This window comes from Saccopteryx leptura, chromosome 13, assembly GCF_036850995.1.
Source record: "Saccopteryx leptura isolate mSacLep1 chromosome 13, mSacLep1_pri_phased_curated, whole genome shotgun sequence".
In the NCBI taxonomy this organism is placed as follows: domain Eukaryota; kingdom Metazoa; phylum Chordata; class Mammalia; order Chiroptera; family Emballonuridae; genus Saccopteryx; species Saccopteryx leptura.
Genome location: NC_089515.1, coordinates 24,194,872 through 24,215,663, shown reverse-complemented (window position 1 = coordinate 24,215,663; position 20,792 = coordinate 24,194,872). Strand labels below are relative to the sequence as shown.

General features: G+C 44.4%; 2 protein-coding genes across 2 annotated transcripts in view; one reads left to right on the top strand and one right to left on the bottom strand.

Moving 5' to 3' along the window:
- The window catches only part of NT5C2 (5'-nucleotidase, cytosolic II), a 191,614-nt gene extending 190,550 nt beyond the window's left edge, over nucleotides 1–1,064 (bottom strand). The window contains exon 1 of the mRNA XM_066354742.1: nucleotides 973–1,064. The gene's annotated coding sequence lies outside the window, so the exon portion shown is untranslated. The remainder of the gene's footprint in view (nucleotides 1–972) is intronic.
- INA (internexin neuronal intermediate filament protein alpha) lies at nucleotides 1,031–15,346 on the top strand. The gene is made up of 3 exons (XM_066354750.1): nucleotides 1,031–2,095; nucleotides 11,005–11,129; nucleotides 13,328–15,346. Exons 1-3 carry the CDS (start codon nucleotides 1,031–1,033, stop codon nucleotides 13,641–13,643), a joined length of 1,506 nt encoding a protein of 501 aa, XP_066210847.1. The 3' UTR covers nucleotides 13,644–15,346.
- The last annotated feature ends 5,446 nt before the right edge of the window (nucleotides 15,347–20,792 follow it).

Genomic DNA, 20,792 nt, shown 5'->3' with positions numbered 1-20,792 from the left:
TTTCCCACTCCTGAGGATCTGTTTGTAGAGACCTCTTTTGTCTATAAAGAGAGATCTCCATGGGAAAGGACTCCTGCAAACTAGATGAGGGTTTACACAGACTAAAATCTCAAATGCCTACCGGGCCAGGCAGGTAAGGTAAAGAAATTAAGAAGGTGGTAGTAATTTAATGGAGAGTGGTGGACTGTGGTGAATGTGAAAGCACACTTATACAAATGGCAGGGGCACCACTGCTGTGCCCACTGCCGCCATCCCAGTTCTTTTCTCCGCTTCTTTCCACTCTGCAACTCAGGCCCGCGCGTACTTGACCTACCTCCCTCCCCCCCCACCCCCCCCACCCCCCACCCCCCCCACCCCCCACCCCCCCCCACCCCCCACCCCCCTACCCCACCCCCGCCAAACGTCGCAGGCTTTCCGCGCGGCCTCTCGCCCCTGGCCGTCCCGGGACCTACAGAGGAACAGCTGATGAGATGCTCTCTGACGTAGACCCACTTTCCCCCTGGGAATCCGGAATGGGCTGAGGGAGGGGACAAAGCCTCGCCCTGCGGGTCCCCACGCTAACTGGAAAAACAGGGCTTCACCCTCGGAAGCCCCGGGGTGGGCATGGGCGCACGGGACACCTTCCAGGAAACCCTAGGACAGGTTCAAGGGATGCGACAGAACCTTGTGGTTTCCGGATGGCAAACCCCAGTTACGTAGGCACCTCTGCGCTCGTCATTTCCAAACCAGACGATTTCTGGGGCGGGACACTAAGGACAGGAGGCGGTTCCTACGCAAATGGCTCTGTCCTGGCGCCGCAGGTCCGTGGAGCGCGCAGCTACCGTAGTCACTGCGCTTCCCCGCCGCAGATCCCGGTGCCCCCTTCCCTCTCCCCGTCAGGCCCGGGAAGGAGCTCCGCCCCCGACGCGCCGCGCCAGCCCCCGCGCCTTAAAACCCGCAGCACACCGCCCCGCCGCGCCCCGCCTGGCGCACCTCTCCTCTCCTTTGTATCTGCAGTTGCAGTCGCTGTCCCAGCCCGGGTTTTGGCACCATGAGCTTCAGCTCCGACCACTACCTGTGCGGCCCCTCCTCCTACCGCAAGGTGTTCGGGGACAGCTCTCGTCTGTCGTCGCGCTTCTCCGGGACTGGCGGCGCGGGCAGCTACCGCTCGCAGTCGCTGTCCCGCTGCAATGTGGCCTCCTCGGCCGCCTGCTCCTCGACCTCGTCGCTCGGCCTGGGCCTGGCCTACCGCCGGCCTCCGGTGTCCGACGGGCTAGACCTGAGCCAGGCGGCGGCGCGCACCAACGAGTACAAGATCATCCGCACCAACGAGAAGGAGCAGCTGCAGGGCCTCAACGACCGCTTCGCCGTGTTCATCGAGAAGGTGCATCAGCTGGAGACGCAGAACCGCGCGCTCGAGGCCGAGCTGGCGGCGCTGAGGCAGCGCCAAGCCGAGCCATCGCGCGTCGGCGAGCTCTTCCAGCGCGAGCTGCGCGAGCTGCGCGCGCAGCTGGAGGAGGCGAGCTCGGCCCGCGCCCAGGCGCTGCTGGAGCGCGACGGGCTGGCGGAGGAGGTGCAGCGGCTGCGGGCGCGCTGCGAGGAGGAGAGCCGCGGGCGCGAAGGCGCCGAGCGCGCCCTGAAGGCGCAGCAGCGCGACGTGGACGGCGCCACGCTGGCCCGCCTGGACCTGGAGAAGAAGGTGGAGTCGCTGCTGGACGAGCTGGCCTTCGTGCGCCAGGTGCACGACGAGGAGGTGGCCGAGCTGCTGGCCACACTGCAGGCGTCGTCGCAGGCTGCGGCCGAGGTGGACGTGGCTGTGGCTAAGCCGGACCTGAGTTCGGCGCTAAGGGAGATCCGCGCCCAGTACGAGTCCCTGGCCGCCAAGAACCTGCAGTCAGCCGAGGAGTGGTACAAGTCCAAGTTTGCCAACCTGAACGAGCAGGCGGCGCGCAGCACCGAGGCCATCCGGGCCAGCCGCGAGGAGATCCACGAGTACCGGCGCCAGCTGCAGGCGCGCACCATCGAGATCGAGGGCCTTCGTGGAGCCAATGAGTCGTTGGAGAGGCAGATCCTGGAGCTGGAGGAGCGACACAGCGCTGAAGTGGCTAGCTACCAGGTGAGGCTGGAGCGCTGGGCAGGGAGGGCTCCCTGTCCCCTCCCACACAGACCATCGCGTTCCCGCACAGCTGAGGCCCGAGGGACTGAGGGGAGGGCGAGGGAGGAGAGAAAGATCCTGGACTAGACGCTGTGGCAAACGAAAAGCTCTGGACTCTCCACTGATAGATCATTTTAGGGGTCTGGACTCCCTCTCTTCCTGCCCCTCACTTACATCCCTTTCCGAGCCCTTCTAACAAAAAAGCTCTTAGCCTCCCTTCTTCAGATTCCGAAAAATCTAATTCATGCTTCCCTGTCATCAAGTGAGAATAAAGACACTTAAAACTTAAGGAACAGTTTCCAGCCAAAGTAGGAGGGAGCCGAACAGGGTGGGTTACACCCTCTCCATGGTTGACGGTGCTGTCTCGGCTCTTTGGCGTCTTTTGTTGATTTTGAAACATATTCTGTGCTCCCTGAGATAGATATTTACAGAGTATTGTCTGCCCTGGGTTCGGGAGAATTAGGCCGGATTGAACTGGGAAGAGTTCTACCCCATTTTATTGACGTTTCTCCTCAAACAAGTAGAGACTGGGAACCAACGAGATGGGTGGTTGGGCTAGCGTAACCGCCCTGCTCTTTCTCTTCCCGTTTCCCAATACACACTCGCACATGCACACCGTTCCCTTGTCAATCGATTGATATTTCTTCTTTTTTTTTTTCTCAAAGAAAGCTTTACACCGTTGGCAAAGGAGAATGGTCGGGGCGCTGTCCTGGGTGCTGATCTCGAGTTCTTTCCATTTCAGACAATGTGTCTCCTGTCGCATGTCCCAGTTATGACTCTCTAGGCAATTAACTGCTATGGTATTTTTTTCTTTTGCAACACCAACACATCAGTCTTGGCTACCTGCAATCAAAAGTCACCCCGTGAGCAGCATCAATTTTCACTTTCATGGATGGTTTAGCACTTAATAAAAACCACTTAATCTGCTCAGCAGCAGTGAGATTCCACTTGAAAATACCCTCTTTTTTTAAAAAATACCCATTTTTAAAAGCCATTTTTCCAACCTAAGTGCATGTGACAAATCAGAGATGGGTTCTATCTTTGGGATAAACCACTTATTTTTCATTTTTGCCTGTCCTCTAAGCTCCTGTAATTGTCTCTTTTCTCCTTTTTTTTTTTTTTTTTCTCCAAACAAAGACCACTGCATCTTTGGTTTTGCAATATAAAACATTCTGGGCTTATGACCACAAGGGCATAGCAGCTGGAGAAAAATATAGAAAATAATCTAAATAGGGTAGTTCAGATTCAAGGTACAGAGAAGCTTCTTTAAGGAGAAGCTAATAATTCAGAAACTTGCAATAATTCATTCTAGCTAAGATCAAAGTTTACATTTGATTAAATTATTAGGGTTTAAGATCATTAATAAAATACATACAAAAAAACTATGATTTTAGTCAGGAGATAAAGAATAATTATTGGTGTGCAGATTGTTCATTATAAATTACTTTCTTTGATAAAGAAAGACAGCTTGCCTGGACCATTGGTTTTGGCTAGTTTGCAATTACAGTATTATTTAAATAAAGACTTCTATTCTGCTTCAAGATCTGTAACTTGAACTTTTCACTATGTGGCCTAGCCCTTGGAAGGTCTGGATTAATCACATTTAGTTAATTGAAGACTTGAAGCTTTGCATTTTCTTCCAGAAGCCTCAAAGGGTTAGCCCAATATTTCTACAAAAAGGATAATTTACCCTCAATTGCCATCTGAATTGGGCTTTGCCATGTCCTCTGTTTAGCTGTTATAGCTCCTGCATTCTAAGAGTTAGTGCCAATTTTGTCTGGCTTGTTGTTTGCATGACAAGGCTTTCAGCCCCCATCAGTTTTAGCTTTCAGTGCTTCAGTGGACCTGCTGATGGAGTGGAAGAGATCAAATGACAGAGAGCTATTTCCTACTCCTTGGGACCTAAAGCTGAGGAGGGCTCACGTCCTCACCTGCAGATCTTGAAGGCCTGAACCTACAACGGTGTCTTTGTAACAAACTCAGTAGTGCTGATGAAGATGAAAAGCTTCCTTCTCCACACTGAGATTCAGCCATTGTTTTCTTGCCCTCTCACCCCGTTCCTGTCCCCTTTCACTGCAGTAATGGGAGGCTGTTCTCTTTCTTCTGCTTCAGTGATTAGTAGTAGACCCATTTTCCTTTGCAAGCTTGCCACTCTCCAAGAGGCAGAGGAGGGCTCCATTGAAGTTGTGTTTTCCTTGCCTCAGAGAGCTGACAGCCTATTTAAGGAGAGAAAGCTTATTTCACTTTGAAAAAGGATAAAGAATGATTCAAGGTGACAGAGTATGTACACAATGGTGCACTAAAGGTCCAAATCAGGCAACAGGAGAAATGAGGAAGAGGTAGAGCTTTTGTCTTCAAAATCCAAATGCAGCCACTCTCTTTAGCTGAAACCTTTTCCATTTCTAAAAAGGGTGGGTGGTTTGGGTTCTGCATAGCTGCTTGACCACCATGAGAACCCCAATTCTCCCCAAAATATCTAAGGACATTTTTGAAGGTGACTGCGGACCTTGGCCCTGTACTATGATCAGTCTTGGAAAGCTAAAGCTTTCCTTGAAAGAGTTTGCTGAACAATCAAGATCACCAGTATTTAATGTTCCCTAGGGAGAGGAGCCAAGTCTGCCCTCTTCTCTCCAATATGAGATTGGAATACAGCCTAATTAAGTAGCAGGAGGGGCTGGTCCCTTGGAGATTGGGAATGGCAGTACTGCATATAAATCTATAGCTTGATAGATCCATTTCTGAAGTTAGAATTCAAGAAAAAAGCTACATTTAGTCTTTAACTCATTTTTTTGTTGTTGTTGTTTGTGTTGTTCTTGCTCCTCTCTACCTCACTGCATTACTATCACTTGGTCCACTAGCTCCTTTACAAAAATAAATGGAAACCAGTGGTTCCTATACTCATTGACATACCAAGGTCATTTCAAGGTTTAAAAAAAAAGACTCTCAAGCCCACTCCTGAGGATATGGATTCAGTGGTTTGAGTAGGTGTGGCCCATGGATAAGCGTTTTCAATAAAAATGCTGCATCCTGTTGTTCTTCAGATTGATTTTGGGGTGCACAGACCTAAACCACAGTTCACTGTGCAAACCAGCTCAAATAATGCAAGATTTTTAAAGTATGGTAGGGACAGAAAGGAAGACCTATGTGGGGATGAAACAAAGACAGGAGGGACAATAAGCCATGTGGGTGGCTCACATGTAAAAATCCCCTCTCCCCTCTGAAGTTTATTATGCAGAGTAGTAATTCTGGATGGCTGGGCTCACTACTGTTGCCTGGCTGAGGGCCCCTAAAAGCGAGGAAATCGACAGCATTGCTTGTTGTTCCTCTTTACTGCAGATGCTCGTGCTGCCAATTCTCTCACTCCCAGACTACCTCCTTCCAGCCCTGAGATAGATGCCTCAGCACCTGTTTTATCTACTCCAGGAGAGACCCCAGCTGGAGCTGGGAGTGCCTCCTTCCCATGCCCTCAGGCTAAGCCAGCAGCAGCTGTGTAGTTGGGGGAGGGGACAGACTGCAGCGCTCTGCTCAGATTTGCAAGCCGGAAGCCATCTTTGGCAGAGCTTTTGAAGGGCGAGGCAAGACAGCCTAGTGTAGGGAAACAAAGAGCTCAAACAAAGAAACCAGACGTCGGAGAGCAATGATCAGCAGTCAGCACAATTCCTTCTGAAAGGAAGCCAAGTCATGCTTTTTGTCTACTCATGACCTGATAGGTGAAATGTGCAACAGAAAAGTTCAAGGAAATCTCATCTATCTAGAACTCAACTCTCCAATAACCTCTCTTTCAGAAAACAGCTGTTAAACAAATATTTTTTTTTAAAAGGATATAATTAACCTGCTGAGATAAAAATACCTGTCTCTAAAGCACATATTAGGAAGTTGACCACTCTGATGCCCCCAGTCTATTCATTCTTACCTTACATGATTCTAAAGCACTGCATTTGGATTTCAAGCCTGCCGCATGTTAGAGAAGGGACCACTGGAGTCAGGCATTTCATGGAGAAGTAGCAGCAGATCAGTTCATTCAGGACAAAGAAAACCAATAAGTAGCCAACATTATTTCAAACACGGCTCTTTGGGGTCTTTAGGGTAGAAATAAACAGACTGGTATACTACTTCAGTTGCCCTAAAAGATAAGACATCACAGAATTATAGAAAAATAATTGGTCATAATCATAACCTGCAGTCACTGAGAAAGGTTGCATTGTGCTTAATTTCCTAATTAAGAGTGGTACAACCCACTTTGGTAAGGTTTTTATTCAAAATTGTTATTTTTTAAAAAATCTAGTGCTTTAAGTGTTATGCCTCCAACTATTCAAGCCTAAAGTTGTTTTATACATTGCTTTCCTTAGTTATTTAAGGGGTTGTAGGGAGGGCTCATGATTAATTTGTCTATATGACTATAAAAAAAGATAGAGTCACATGGTATATTAACAATAATAAAAAGCCACTAACATTTATTGAGCAGTTCCTTTGTGACAAGTGCTGTTTTAATTTTTTTTAAATTTTATTTTATTATTATTTTTTTACAGAGAGAGAGTCAGAGTGAGGGACAGACAGGGACAGACAGACAAGAACAGAGATGAGAAGCATCAATCACCAGTTTCTCATTGCGCACTGCAACACCTTAGTTCTTCATTGATCGCCTTCTCACATGTGCCTTGACTGCGGGCCTTCAGCAGACCGAGTAACCCCTTGCTCGAGCCAGCGACCTTGGGTCCAAGCTGGTGAATTTTTGCTCAAACAAGATGAGCCCACGCTCAAGCTGGCGACCTCAGGGTCTCGGACCTGGGTCTTCCGCATCCCAGTCCGACGCTCCATCTACTGCGCCACACCTGGCCAGGCACAAGTGCTGTTTTAATGTCTATTATCTTACTTAATAAGTAATGGAAGCATGTAATAATGGAGGTGCATTAAACTGGAATCCCAACTTGAGAAATCCCAGAACACCTCAGTAAAGAATGAAGATTGTAAATTTCTTTTAAAAAAAAAACAACAACAACAACAACTATTTTTTTAATTTTATTTATTCATTTTTAGAGAGGAGAGAGAGAGACAGAGAGGGAGAGAGACAGAGAGAGAGAAGGGGGAAGGAGCTGGAAGCATCAACTCCCATATGTGCCTTGACCAGGCAAGCCCAGGGTTTCGAACCGACGACCTCAGCATTTCCAGGTCAACGCTTTATCCACTGCGCCACACAGGTCAGGCAAGATTGTAAATTTCTATATGCAAAAAAATGGAAGTTTTGAATAAACTAATGTATAGAAAACTGACTGAGGCATGTTAGATATTTGTGGCAGGGAAAGGAAATACAACCCAAAGGTCCTAAGGAAATCCTCTTTTCCTCATGTATTTCTCCTGCTCCTTTGCTTAATGAGAATACTTCCTCCATTTTCCTTTTCCCCCCTGCACCTTAGACTCTTTTCCCTTTTACCATAGTTAGTGTTGATTCTTTTACCCTTGATGCATTACTAGTAGATTTGCTTGTAGGTTAATTTAGCCTCAAATAGCAACCACCAAGTAACATTTCTTGGTAAAAATCCCTTTAAATCCTCATGAACCCTTAACACAATTTTTGGAATAATACCATTGCTGTCCAGTATAATATGTGTTTTCCCCACCACTGATCATTCCTTGCTCTGTAGCCTTCAGTTAATCGAGTCTCTTCTTTGTGGTATTCCTGTCAATATTTATAGAGCAGGTAAGTGGTATGAATTTTAATTCTTTCTGAAGATTCTTCTGTTTTTCACCATAGCTTTATCATCCCCACACAAGGGGAGTTACCAGAGCCCCTCAGCACTTACTTTCTTGAGATTTCTGATACATTTATCTGCATCACTATTTCATAAGGTGACTCTCAATCGCTATGCTCTTCATGTCGACAAAGTTGCAACTGAATTATATGGGTTATTCGCTCACACCTTTATAGGTCATAAGAAGTGGTTATGGAGCATCATTCAACAGTTATTCATTGAGCATCTACAGTGTGTGCTGTGCTAGGCTCTGGCTTCCAAGAGTGTACTAGACAGAAAGGGTCCCTGCTTCCATGTAACTTACATTCTAGGGTAGTAGTTCTCTACCAGGTGCAATTTGTCCCCAGGGGCATTTAGCAATGTCTGCAGACATTTTTGGTTGTCACAGCCAGGAGAGAGAGTGCTACTGGCACTTAGTAGGTAGAGGCCAGGGATGCTGCTAAACATATTGTTGCAAGTCACAGTGCAGCCACCATGATGAAGCATTTTTCAGCCCACAATGTCAAGAGGGCCAAGGCTGAAAAAGCCTATTGTAGAGAAGTTGACAAATGAGCTTATTTTGCCCTGCCTGACCAGATGGCTCAATTGGTTTAGACCAGGGGTCCCCAAACTTTTTACACAGGGGGCCAGTTCACTGTCCCTCAGACCGTTGGAGGGCCGGACTATAAAAAAAACTATGAACAAATCCCTATGCACACTGCACATATCTTTTTCCCCCCCTCAGGGACAGAGAGAGAGTCAGATAGAGGGATAGATAGGGACAGACAGACAGGAACGGAGAGAGATAAGCATCAATCATCAGTTTTTCGTTGCTACACCGTAGTTGTTCATTGACTGCTTTCTCATTATGTGCCTTGACCATGGGGCTACAGCAGACTGAGTAACCCCGCTCGAGTCAGTGACCTTGGGTCCATGCCAGTGAGCTTTTTGCTCAAGCCAGATGAGCCCGCGCTCAAGCTGGCAACCCCAGGGTCTCGAACCTGGGTCCTTCCGTATCCCAGTCCGATGTTCTATCCACTGTGCCACCACCTGGTCAGGCTGCACATATCTTACTTTAAAGTAAAAAAACAAAACGGGAACAAATACAATATTTAAAATAAAGAACAAGTAAATTTAAATCAACAAACTGACTAGTATTTCAATGGGAACTATGGGCCTGCTTTTAGCTAATGAGATGGTCAATGTACTCCTCTCACTGACCACCAATGAAAGAGGTGCCCCTTCTAGAAGTGCGGTGGGGGCCGGATAAATGGCCTCAGGGGGCCGCATGCGGCCCATGGGCCGTAGTTTGGGGACCCCTGGTTTAGACTATCGTCCCGAAGCATAGAGTTTGCTGGTTCAATCCCTGGTTGGGGCACATACAGGAACAGCTCAATGTTCCATCTTTCTCTCTCTCCCTTACTCTCTCACTAAAATCAATAAATTAAAAAAGAAAATTTTTAAGTGGGTGTGTTTTTAAAATCTGTCCTTTCTCTGGAGGTACCTTTTTCTAACTTGCACAATGTTCCTTCATAGACTAGCAGCTGCTCTGGCTTAATGTAAAATAATGTGCGAGATTGGTGTGGAGAGAGTGCTTACGTTGGATGCCAGGAAGACCTGTCTGAGCAGAGGACATTTGAACTGAACCTTGTGTAACAAGGAGCGGGCTAGGTAGAGACCCACTCCAGAGCATTCCAAACAGAGGAAGTAGCCTAAAAGGCCTGGGACAGCAACTTGGTAGGACTAAGGAGCCAAAGAGAGAGCCAGGGTAGCCGAAACACGTTGAGCAAGGGGGAGAAATAGGCCATGCTGAGGAGTTTGAATTTTACTCCATGGGTGCTGGAGGATTTTAAGGAGGTAAACAATAAGCTCTGCTGTATTGTTAGATGATCTTCTGACTGCTCCAGAATCACAAATGTAAAGCTATTTTTCTCGAGGCCTGGATTTGCACCTGAAAGAATTTGGAGCAAAGCTATTACATAAAACAGCTTTCTTTTTTATATTTAGTGGGAGAGAGAAGGGCTGACAGGGACAGACAGATTGTAAGGGAGAGAGATAAGATGCATCAACTCATAGTTGCAGCACTTTAGTTGTTCATTGATTGCTTTCTCATATGTACCTTGACTGGGGGGCTCCAGCTGAGTCCGTGACCCCTTGCTCAAGCCAGCGACCATGGGGTCATGTCTATGACCCCACAATCAAGCCAGATGAGCCCGCACTCAAGCCAGGTTGAGTTCTCAGTGTCTCAGGTTCTCAGCGTCTCAGGTTGATGCTCTATCCACTGCGCCACCGCCTGGTCAGGCTAAAGCTGCTTTCTTTTTTAAAAAATATCATAATTTCAATCCACCTTGTGGATAAAAGAAAATTTTCATAGAGTATTTCTGCTTCCTCTTTATATGTCACATAAAATGCTTTCAGTAAAGTGATTGAGTAGCAGACTTCCAGGAAATCATCAAAATGAGTGGAAGCAGAGAAGACTTGCTGTCCTGTCTGTGTTTTCCACTGTGGGGATTTTCTCTTCAAACCAGTGACCTTGGGCTTCAAGCCAGTGACCATGGGATCATATCAATGATCCCACGTGCAAGTCAGGGACCTCCCACTCAAGCTCATGAGCCTGTGCTCAAACAAGATGAGCTTGCACACAAGGCAGTGACCTCGGGTTTTGAAACTGGGTCCTCAGTGTCCCAGGTTGACACTCTGTCCACTGCACCACCACTGTTCAGGCAGGGAGTTTCTGAATCTAACCTGAAGCTTTGGGCTATGGAAAGGACATGCAGCAAATGAGTTAATTAGCAGCAAATACAACAAACAAGCAAGAGTAAGCAAAAAATAGATAGATAGATAGATATAGATATAGATATATAGATATATACCACCCTAGGATGGTATATATCTTGGTAGGACTAAGGTATATATATATACCACCCTAGGATTCAGTTGAGAACGATGTCCTAGGGACCTTTATGAAAAAATGCAGATGCTGGGACTTCATCCCAGAACAGAGAATCAGAATCTGGGTGGGCAGTGAGGGAAGGTTTGGATATTTTAATGCATAGTCAGAGTTGAGAGTCCTTGCCTTGTGGAAATCTCAGTGAATTTCAGCTAGTTTGGCCTAACTATGTTGGCTATGTCACTTTTCAGGACAGCATCGGGCAACTGGAGAATGATCTGAGGAACACCAAGAGTGAGATGGCTCGCCACCTTCGGGAATACCAGGACTTGCTCAATGTCAAAATGGCTCTTGATATTGAGATAGCAGCTTACAGGTACTTCAAAGGGCATGCAGTGATTACCCAAATAAATGGTTCTAGTCTTTTCTATTTCTTATGGGTGAGGGAGGATGAGGAAAGACATCACTGGCCCCTTCCAGATGAGCTGACTGACTCCTCTGTCCCTTGACTTGGTTATATCTCAACTCCACCTTACTAGTCCTGGTTTTTCTACTTATCCTTGCTAAGATTTGAGGGAATAGTGTGAGTACATAGAAGTTGACATAAACTCACTAGACTCTAACTTTAAAAATAAGGTTTATACAACATAAAAAGTCCTAATAGGTGAGTTATCCCCCCTGATTCCTACTCAGGACAGTATTCCAGTGAACATTTACCTTAAAAAATGTAATAATGGGCCCTGGCCGGTTGGCTCAGCGGTAGAGCGTCGGCCTGGCATGTGGGGGACCTGGGTTCGATTCCCAGCCAGGGCACATAGGAGAAGCGCCCATTTGCTTCTCCACCCCCCCCTTCCTCTCTGTCTCTCTCTTCCCCTCCCGCAGCCAAGGCTCCATTGGAGCAAAGATGGCCCGGGCGCTGGGGATGGCTCCTTGGCCTCTGCCCCAGGCGCTAGAGTGGCTCTGGTCGTGGCAGAGCGAAGCCCCGGAGGGGCAGAGCATCACCCCCTGGTGGGCAGAGCCTCGCCCCTGGTGGGCGTGCCGGGTGGATCCCGGTCGGATGCATGCGGGAGTCTGTCTGACTGTCTCTCCCCGTTTCCAGCTTCAGGGGAAAAAAAAATGTAATAATGGCCTGACCAGGCGGTGGCGCAGTGGATAGAACGTCGGACTGGGACTCGGAGGACCCAGGTTCGAAATCCCAAGGTTGCCAGTTTGAGCGCGGGCTCATCTGGTTTGAGCAAGGCTCACCAGCTTAAACCCAAGGTCGCTGGCTAGAGCAAGGAGTCACTTAGTCTGCTGTAGCCCCCCGGTCAAGGCACATATGAGAAAGCAATCATTGAGAAACTAAGGTGCCGCAACAAAGAATTGATGCTTCTCATCTCTCTCCCTTCCAGTCTGTCTGTTCCTCTGTCTCTTTCTGTCTCTGTCACACACACACAAAAAAAAGTAATAATGACAGCTAATAAAAGTTTCTGACTGACTACCATGAGCCAGGCACTCTATTAGATACTGCATTATAAATTATCTAGGTATAGGTCTTATTATTCCCATTGTGCAGACGAGGAAGCTTGAACTATGGACTGTGCAAGTTGCTCATTCAATCCTAGATCTGTCTGAGCATTTCTTCTTCTTTTCTTTACACTATATATACCCTTCAAAACAAAGCTTCAAGAGCATTTGATAGGGTCTTGAGTTTCTGATTTTGAAGAAAGGATGATACAGGCCTGACCTGTGGTGGCGCAGTGGATAAAGTGTCGACCTGGGAACACTGAGGTCGCCGGTTCAAAATCCTGGGCTTGCCTGGCCAAGGCACATATGAGAGTTGATGCTTTCTGCTCCTCTCCCTTCTCTCTCTCTCTCTCTCTCTCTCTCTCTCTCTCTCTGTCTCTCTAAAAAAAAAACTGAATAAAGTTAAAAAAATTTAAAAAAAAAAAGAAAGGATGATACAATTAGTTATGAAAAACAAGGTATTGGGGCCATTCTTTTGTGATGCCCTTTAGGCCAGCCTGAGAGAAAGTCTGGGACCTGAAAAACATTCATTCGCTGGTCTTTGATCTTGCTGGTTCCACTCCATTTGTACTCCTGTACATTGAAGAAGTACAGAGCTCAAGTTCAGGCTGGATCAGACAGTTCTCTCCTCCTCTGTGGACTTACCATCTCCTTATTTCTATGTCACATATGATGTTAATTAGCAAAATTACCTTTCCCTAGAGCTGTGTAGACTCTTTAAGTGCCAAAAATGGGTGTGATGAGGCCAAAAGGAATTGTAGGTTTTTCCTTTGTTAATATATTAGTGAATAGAATAAGTTTCCCTTTGACTGTGCTTTAAATATAGCTAGTGTGGAAGATGTGTGTGAGTGTGTGTGTGTGTGTTGTGTATGAGTGAGCATGCATGTATATGCTGGATAACTCCAAGTTTTTAAGCTTCGGATTTCAGTATTTATTGGTCTCAACCTCATGAATAAACTGTGAAGTCTCCTAGAATCTTTCTAAAATGAATAGGAGATTCAGGGTTAAGTTCATTTTCAAAAGTTGCAGGTTGGCCTCCTGGGACATTTTTCTCTGTTTGGTTTCCAGGAAACTGCTGGAAGGCGAAGAGACGCGTTTTAGCACCAGTGGGTCAAGCATTTCAGGGCTGAATCCACTTTCCAACCCAGGATATCTGCTTCCACCTAGAATCCTCAGTTCTACTATCTCCAAGGTCTCATCCACCGGGCTGTCTCTTAAGAAAGACGAGGAGGAAGAGGAAGAGGAGGCTTCTAAGGTAGCCTCTAAGAAAACCTCCCAGATAGGGGAAAGTTTTGAAGAAATATTGGAGGAGACGGTAATATCTACTAAGAAAACCGAGAAAGCAAATATAGAAGAAAGCACCATTTCAAGCCAAAAAATATAATTCTGTTGCTTAAAAAGAGTTACTACTTAAGAGGGGATAATATGCATTTGACTTGTTAAACAGCCTATTCCTGAACAAAACACCTGTCACCACTATAAAATGTCTTCAAGGCTTCAGTCTCATATTTAGCATCAAATACCACCATTCTCTAATAAGAAAACCACCCCTTAGATTGGAGCAAACTGCAGCCCTAGAGCCATCAGAGAAGAGCTTTCCCACCTAAAGCTCAGGCTTTACAGTGATAGATGATTCGGGTACAGAGGAGGTACAAACTAAGGTGCTAAATCTGTGATCATCATCATTTGCTGTGAATTGAAATTAAAACCTATTTTACTCACAAAAATCAGCCATTACCCAGCTATATAATCTCACTCTAGATATCTAAAATATAAGATCACTGCCAAAGGTAAACTAATGGTCCACACCCAACACCACTCTAATAAAACCATTTCACAAATGATAGGTGTTTTGTTTAATGGACATTTTCTCTCCCACCCCCACCCCCTGCAATTCCATGTATCTATTGTACCATTTTGAAGAAAAAAAAAAGGGTAGTATAGTATTTTCCCCTTTGAAACATATTTACATTCTTCTCAAAAGAACTTAACCCCTTTAACTCTCTTTGCTGAATGGGTAAAATTAGATGCATGTTGACCATTTCTGTGATTCATGTAATGACTTCATGCTGCCCATTTCATATCCTTCCAATTCTGTAGGTTAAAAAAAAAATGGCAGTGGTAAGTTTTAAGGGTTGCCCTCAACAAATAAAGTAAGGAAGACTCCCTAGATTTTAGGCTTTTCAGCTAATCAAATCCATTTAATTAGGAAAAAAAAAACCCTACTCAATTAAGAATGTAGCTTTTCACCTTAATGTTAGAAACACAGTAATAGTTATCCCAAGCTGTGATTAAGCTGACCTTAGATTTAGTAATGTAAGCTAGAAGAGGTGAGTATTTGTATGAATGGAAAAAGTAAAGGTCTCATTTATCTGTGTCGGTTTATTTGTGGTGATATAGAGTTAGCTGTTTCATGTCCTTATCCTTAGAATCCACATATTCCCTTCTTCCCACTAGTCTAAGTCCTAAAGAGGCTTTGTTTTCACTCTAATATGCCTTTTAAGAGTGTTAAATGTAGATTATGTTATCACCAGGACACAATGCTACTGCCCCAAAGCAAAAGAAGTCACTTCTGGTCAGTCAACACCACCAGCAAATATAAAAAAGAAATCCCTCTTTTCTAGTAGAGTCTTGCCCAGCAGTTTTCCCACTGCTGCATGGTTGGGGGCTCTCCCCTGCTGGAGAGGATGAGACTCAGACCAGAGAGGGGCACACAGGCTCCTGCTCACATGCTGGGAAAAAGATTCTAGAGCGTCAACTTTTCATCTGCCCACCTGTGTAGCAGCTGCATTGCCCCATATTCCACGTGTGCCAAGTTTGATGCAGGAGTAATACTCTGCCCACAGTCACTTCACCAGAGCTAAAGAGTTGCAATGTCCCTGTCACACTTCTCCATTACGAGCTCTGTAATGATAAAGACATGATGCTTTTACTAAACTTTCTTATCCTAGCACATGCTTCCACAGTTCAAGGCACTTGAAAGATACTTTTCTTCCTTTCCATTACATCATCCTTGTCTCTTTATTCCCTACACTCACTGTAAATCATTAGTAAAATAAGAATTAAAAGTCACATGAATCATTATCACTTGTGTCTTGTGTTCTGTGGTTTCTGCTGCTTCAACCTAGAAAAGCACTGCTTTGGTTCAGTGGGACAGCTGCCCCCCCCCCCCCCAGATAATTCAGAAATCGTATGTTCTCTGTTCCGTGCAGCCACATTTATGTAGTTGTTTTTTTTCCTGCCAAAGCCTTGGGGTCATTGTCTGCATTTTGTTTTCAGAATGTCTGATCTGAAACACATAATGCAGTAAGTGAACAAACAGTTCGTGGCAGGGAGTGGGGAAATCAAATCCAGTGATGAAAGACACCACATTCTGTGCCTGGATAATGATTTAACTAACTTAACTTAGTGGACATTTCTGAGAATATACTGGCAGAACACACATGATGAAACGTCCTTCAAAACCATAGTACTCTTCCTTCTTTGAAAATGAGGCTATACTTCTACAGGACCCAGATATAAGATAGAAACATGGGCAGCAGTAATAGAATTTTCCTCCACTGTAATGATTCTTAACCTAGACTGCTCACAAAATTTAGGGGATATTTCAGAATGAATATGAAGTGATAAAATATCCTCTAATTTTCGTGAGCAGTGTATTTGGGATTGTAGACCCCTTGGAAATAATTATGAACCCTTTTTCCAGAAAAATACACAAACATAACTTGGTACAAATCAAGGGGTTTGCGACTCTTCTAGGACTATCTAAAAGCCTGTGGACACCAAGTTGAGATTTCCTAATGCCATGCCAGTTTCCAGGATAGAGACTGCAAAGGAGGAGACATGAATGCAACTCACAGCCAATACTAGTGATTGAGACAGAAGCTTGCTGAATCCTGAACAATACTATTATTCTCAGTCCATCTGGCTGAGACACTTGTACGCCACTCAAAGATGCATTAATGGGTACTACTAGCGAAAAGAGATCTGTTAGTTGTGCACTAATAGAGTTTTACAGTAATCAAAACATCTTTTAGGGCCACTTTAGGAGCAATAGTTTCATCAATACATGGGCTTGCAATTTAGACATTGGTTGCTGCTTTTTAGAATACTATTTAGTTAATGAATGCTTCTCTATGCCAAACCAAAGTCCTTTTATCACATTTATATAATCTTTGGCTCTAATTTGTATCTCTTATTTTCATTGAGTCACCACTAATTGTCATGAGCTCATTTATAAAAGAAAGACATTAAAAGCATCTTATGGAATTGATAAATTATTACACCAGAATGATTACAATAACAGGGAAACATGAGGCAGGGAGGAGAAAGGAAAGCAAGCAAGCAATATCAACTGTTGTGACAGAATAGGATCCTAAAGTGAGCCTATGAGATTGTGAGGAAGCTGTCTGCAAAGCACATTAATAATATTCACACATGACTTAGATTCATCAGATAATGAGGTCCTCTGAATCCTATGACTTTTTTTTTTTCCAGAGACAGAGAGAGAGAGTCAGAGAGAGGGATACACAGGGACAGACAAGACAGGAACGGAGAGATAAGAAGCATCAATCATTAGTTTTTTGTTGCGCATTGCGACACCTTAGTTGTTCACTGATTGCTTTCTCATATGTGCCTTGACCACGAGCCTTCAGCAGACCAAGTAACCCCTTGCTTGAGCCAGCAACCTTGGGTCCAAGTTGGTGAGTTTTGCTCAAACCAGATGAGCCCACGCTCAAGCTGGTGACCTGGGGGTCTCGAACCTGGGTCCTCAGCATCCCAGTCTGACGTTCTATCCACTGAGCCACCACCTGGTCAGGCTTCTATGACTTTTTAACTTATAAGCTATAATTACAACTATAATTTATTCAGTAACTACTTACTGTTATCAGACACTGTACTAGGTGGTGAATATAGAATTATCTCATTTAAACCTCACAACCATTCTTTTCTTTTTTTTCTTTTGAGAGAGAGAAACAGATGAACAGACAGGAAGGGCAAGAGATGAGAAACATCAACTCATACTTGCAGCATTTCATTGATTGTTTTCTCATATGTACCTTGACCGGGGGACTCCAGCTGAGCCAGTGACCCCTTGCTCAAGCCAGCGACCTTGGGCTCAAGCCAGCAACAATGGGTTGTGTCTACGATCCCACACTCAAGCTGGCAACTTTGCGCTCAAGCTGGTGAGTTCACACTCAAGATGCATAAGCCCATGTTCAAGCCAGTGATCTTGGAGTCTCAAACCTGGGTCAAGCGTCCCAGGTTGAAGCTCTGTCCACTGTGCCACCGCCTGGTCAGGCTCACAACCATGCTTTGAAGTGTAGTATTTGTATACCCACTTTACAAATGAAGTAACAGAGCCTTGGCATGACCAGGGTAAGACCCTTGTCTGACTCCGCACAGTAGGCACAAAGCTGGGATTTGAGTCTTGGTCTTCTGACTCTGCAGTGCTCGCTTTTCTTTCCTATGTGAAAGGAAGTCCCCTCACTTGAGGGAATAGAAATATTTTTATCTTCTTTTTCACCTTTCCTCACCAGATTTCACTTAAGGTTTCTCAGCCTCAGAACTCCTTGGCAACACCAGGTCCCACAGGCAAACTGCTGCACTTGGCAGACTTCCTTTGCCTGCTGCCTTTCTGCATTGCAGCAAGGTGGCGGCGGCTCAGAACCGGACTCTGGGCCCATCCAGCCGTGAATCATCTCTGATCCTGCTAACAATTAAATACAATTGGGTGTTATTTACCAATTTCTTTTTTAAAAAGTAAAAAAAAAAATTTTTTTGCAAGAAATTCTGTCGCTTATTATCAAAGGGCCTAGCATGGACAATTCCTTAAAAGGTAATAAATCCAGGACACTCGAAATTCATTTTACTGTACTGGTTAAAGAGGGGCAAAATTTGAGCAATTGTCTGGAAACTAGCTTCCAAATTTTAGATCCAGAGACAATGGAAATCACATCCAGTCCTGGAATAAGCTTCTAGAACTTACCTGTGAAGACAAACAGGGAGCCCAGAACCACGGCTCCAAAGGCAAACATAAAACAGTTTTAAAATATATTTAAAAATCCATAGGAACAGCAAGCAAATGGGCTGTTACCAAGGCTGAAAGAGCAGGTGTGGGAAGTTACTAGTCAGTGGATGTGGACTGATGGAAATGTTTTGAAACTTGTAGATAGATAGAGGTGGTAGCTGTATGACACTGTGAATGTACTAAATGCCACTGAATTGTTCACTTTCAAATGATAATATTATGTCATGGAAATTTTACCTCAATTCTTAAAAATCCGTTGATAGAGAATTTATGAAATTATCAGAAAAATAGAATTACATAGTCTATGATAACTTCTCCTCCAGCTGAGACCATTATGCATGGCCACCCTGGGTCAATCCCAGTCAGCAGGAATTCCATTAGGACAAGAGAAGCCAGATCTAATAAGAGTATTGATTTCAGAACAGAGCCTGGAGAGAAGTCCCATCTCTCCTGAGTGTCAGTGAAAGAAAGAAAAACTAGAAATGTTGCTGGCTTATGAGTATTCATCAGTGATTTCCAATCAATATTATTTTTATTACTATAACATTAGAAATCTCTAAGTTCCTGAGAAACATCTAAAGGATAAGAATACATTTTTTTCTTAGAACCAAATAAATTGGTGTGCCTGAAAGTGTAGCAATTTAAAATGGAAATAACTGAGGGGTCTTTATAGGACCTAACAATAGAGCTTATATGTGAAGTTGTATTTTCTTTATAGAATATACATTATTGGCCTTGCTGCATGTTCAAATTTAATGTATAGGTTAGATTGATGTTATTATGCCTTTTGCTATTTTCAAATATCTCACAGTGATTTGCCATTTGCCAATAGGTGAGTGCTCCGAATCCCATCAAACAAAGGACTGTGTTTACTATATTACCATGTTCCCCTTAAAGGATGAAAAGAATGATTACTATGTAGATCAAAGGACTTCTATCGATCTTCTTTCTAGATGATTAGATTGCCCGCATGTTTTATGCTGATATAGCGCAATCTAACTAGGAGGGGGTGGGGACTTGCTAAAATTGATAAATTCTTTCTTACAATCTCTTGAAACGTACAAACCCACACACTAGGATTGTAATAAAACAGAGTGAATCATACTGCAGACATTTACAGATTTATGTTTTTAAAGTGCTTCAGTAACTCCAAATTTAAAAAAACAACAACAGAGAAAGGCTCAGGCTACAAAGAAAAAGGAAGATTGATTGTGAAGGGGTCTCCAGGCTCGCTCACTGATTAATTACTGTATATCACCACATGGCTCCTCATCTGCCCCGATGAAGCCAGCAGTCTCTGTTCTGTGTGAGTCTGGGACATTTCATTCTAGTTCCATCATGTGCTCTTAGGGCAGCGATTTTCAACCGGTGTGCTGCAAGAATTTTTAAAACATGCAATACCTGACCATTTAGACAGGGGCACTGACCTCTTTTCCCTTACTGTCAAATAAAAAATGACAACAGCCAACACAACAATAGCTGTCTTGTGTGAATGGATCAAAATTATACCTATGTTTTTTTTTGTCAGATTGGCAGCAAATATACTGTTTGGTGTGCTGTAGAATTTTAGTAATTAGTTTATGTGTGGCATGAAATGAAAAAGGTTGAAAATTGCCATTTTAGAGGTTAGAGAATGCTCAGCAGACTGTAACCAAAATCATTAGTTTAAGCTCTGGTGTTTGGGAATATAATCAGTAGCAGATTCTAGTCAATTTGCCGATTATTACACAGGGCAAAAAACCATTTTTCCTTAGAAGTGCTTGTTAAAAATTTTTAACTCACTAAGGTTCATCTGTTATGCCATAAATATGAATGAATAAGTGAGAAGTGTAACTTCTGCCTCCCATAATTTTCTGGCATAAGGATTCAAACATGCCAACAGAATTCCTGAAGTGATTTAGGGCTAGGTAATCTTTTATCTCAAGCCAGACTCGAGCTCAATGGATGGAACTCCTTCCTGGCAACTGAAACTGTCTGCCCATGTGCTAACCCAGTCTGCAAGCTAGAAGCAGCAGAGTCAAGATTAGCATTAGAGTGAAAACAGGATCTAGGTCCAATTTCAGAGCCTGTATCCCCATCCTTCTCCTGGTTATCCATAGGAGGAGGTGAAGAAAGAAAACATGTAAGAAAGAAAGGGAAAAAATTAGCTAGTTCAATGTCAATCTTTTAATATTAATGGACCCTCTTTATTCATTAAAAAGGAATTAACTCAGCAGTCATCAAAGACTTGATTACACAGGGATCATATTTGAGCTTCATAATAGAATATATGCCAGCCACTATTTTAAGTGTTTACATAATAATTAATTCTTTTAACAAGCCTTTGAGCCTGACCAGGAAGTGGCACAGTGGATAGAGCGTCGGACTGGGATGCGGAAGACCCAGGTTTGAGACCCCGAGGTCGCCAGCTTGAGCACAAACTCATCTGGCTTGAGCAAAAAAAAAAAAAAAAAGGTCACCAGCTTGGACCCAAGGTCGCTGGCCTGAGCAAGAGATCACTCG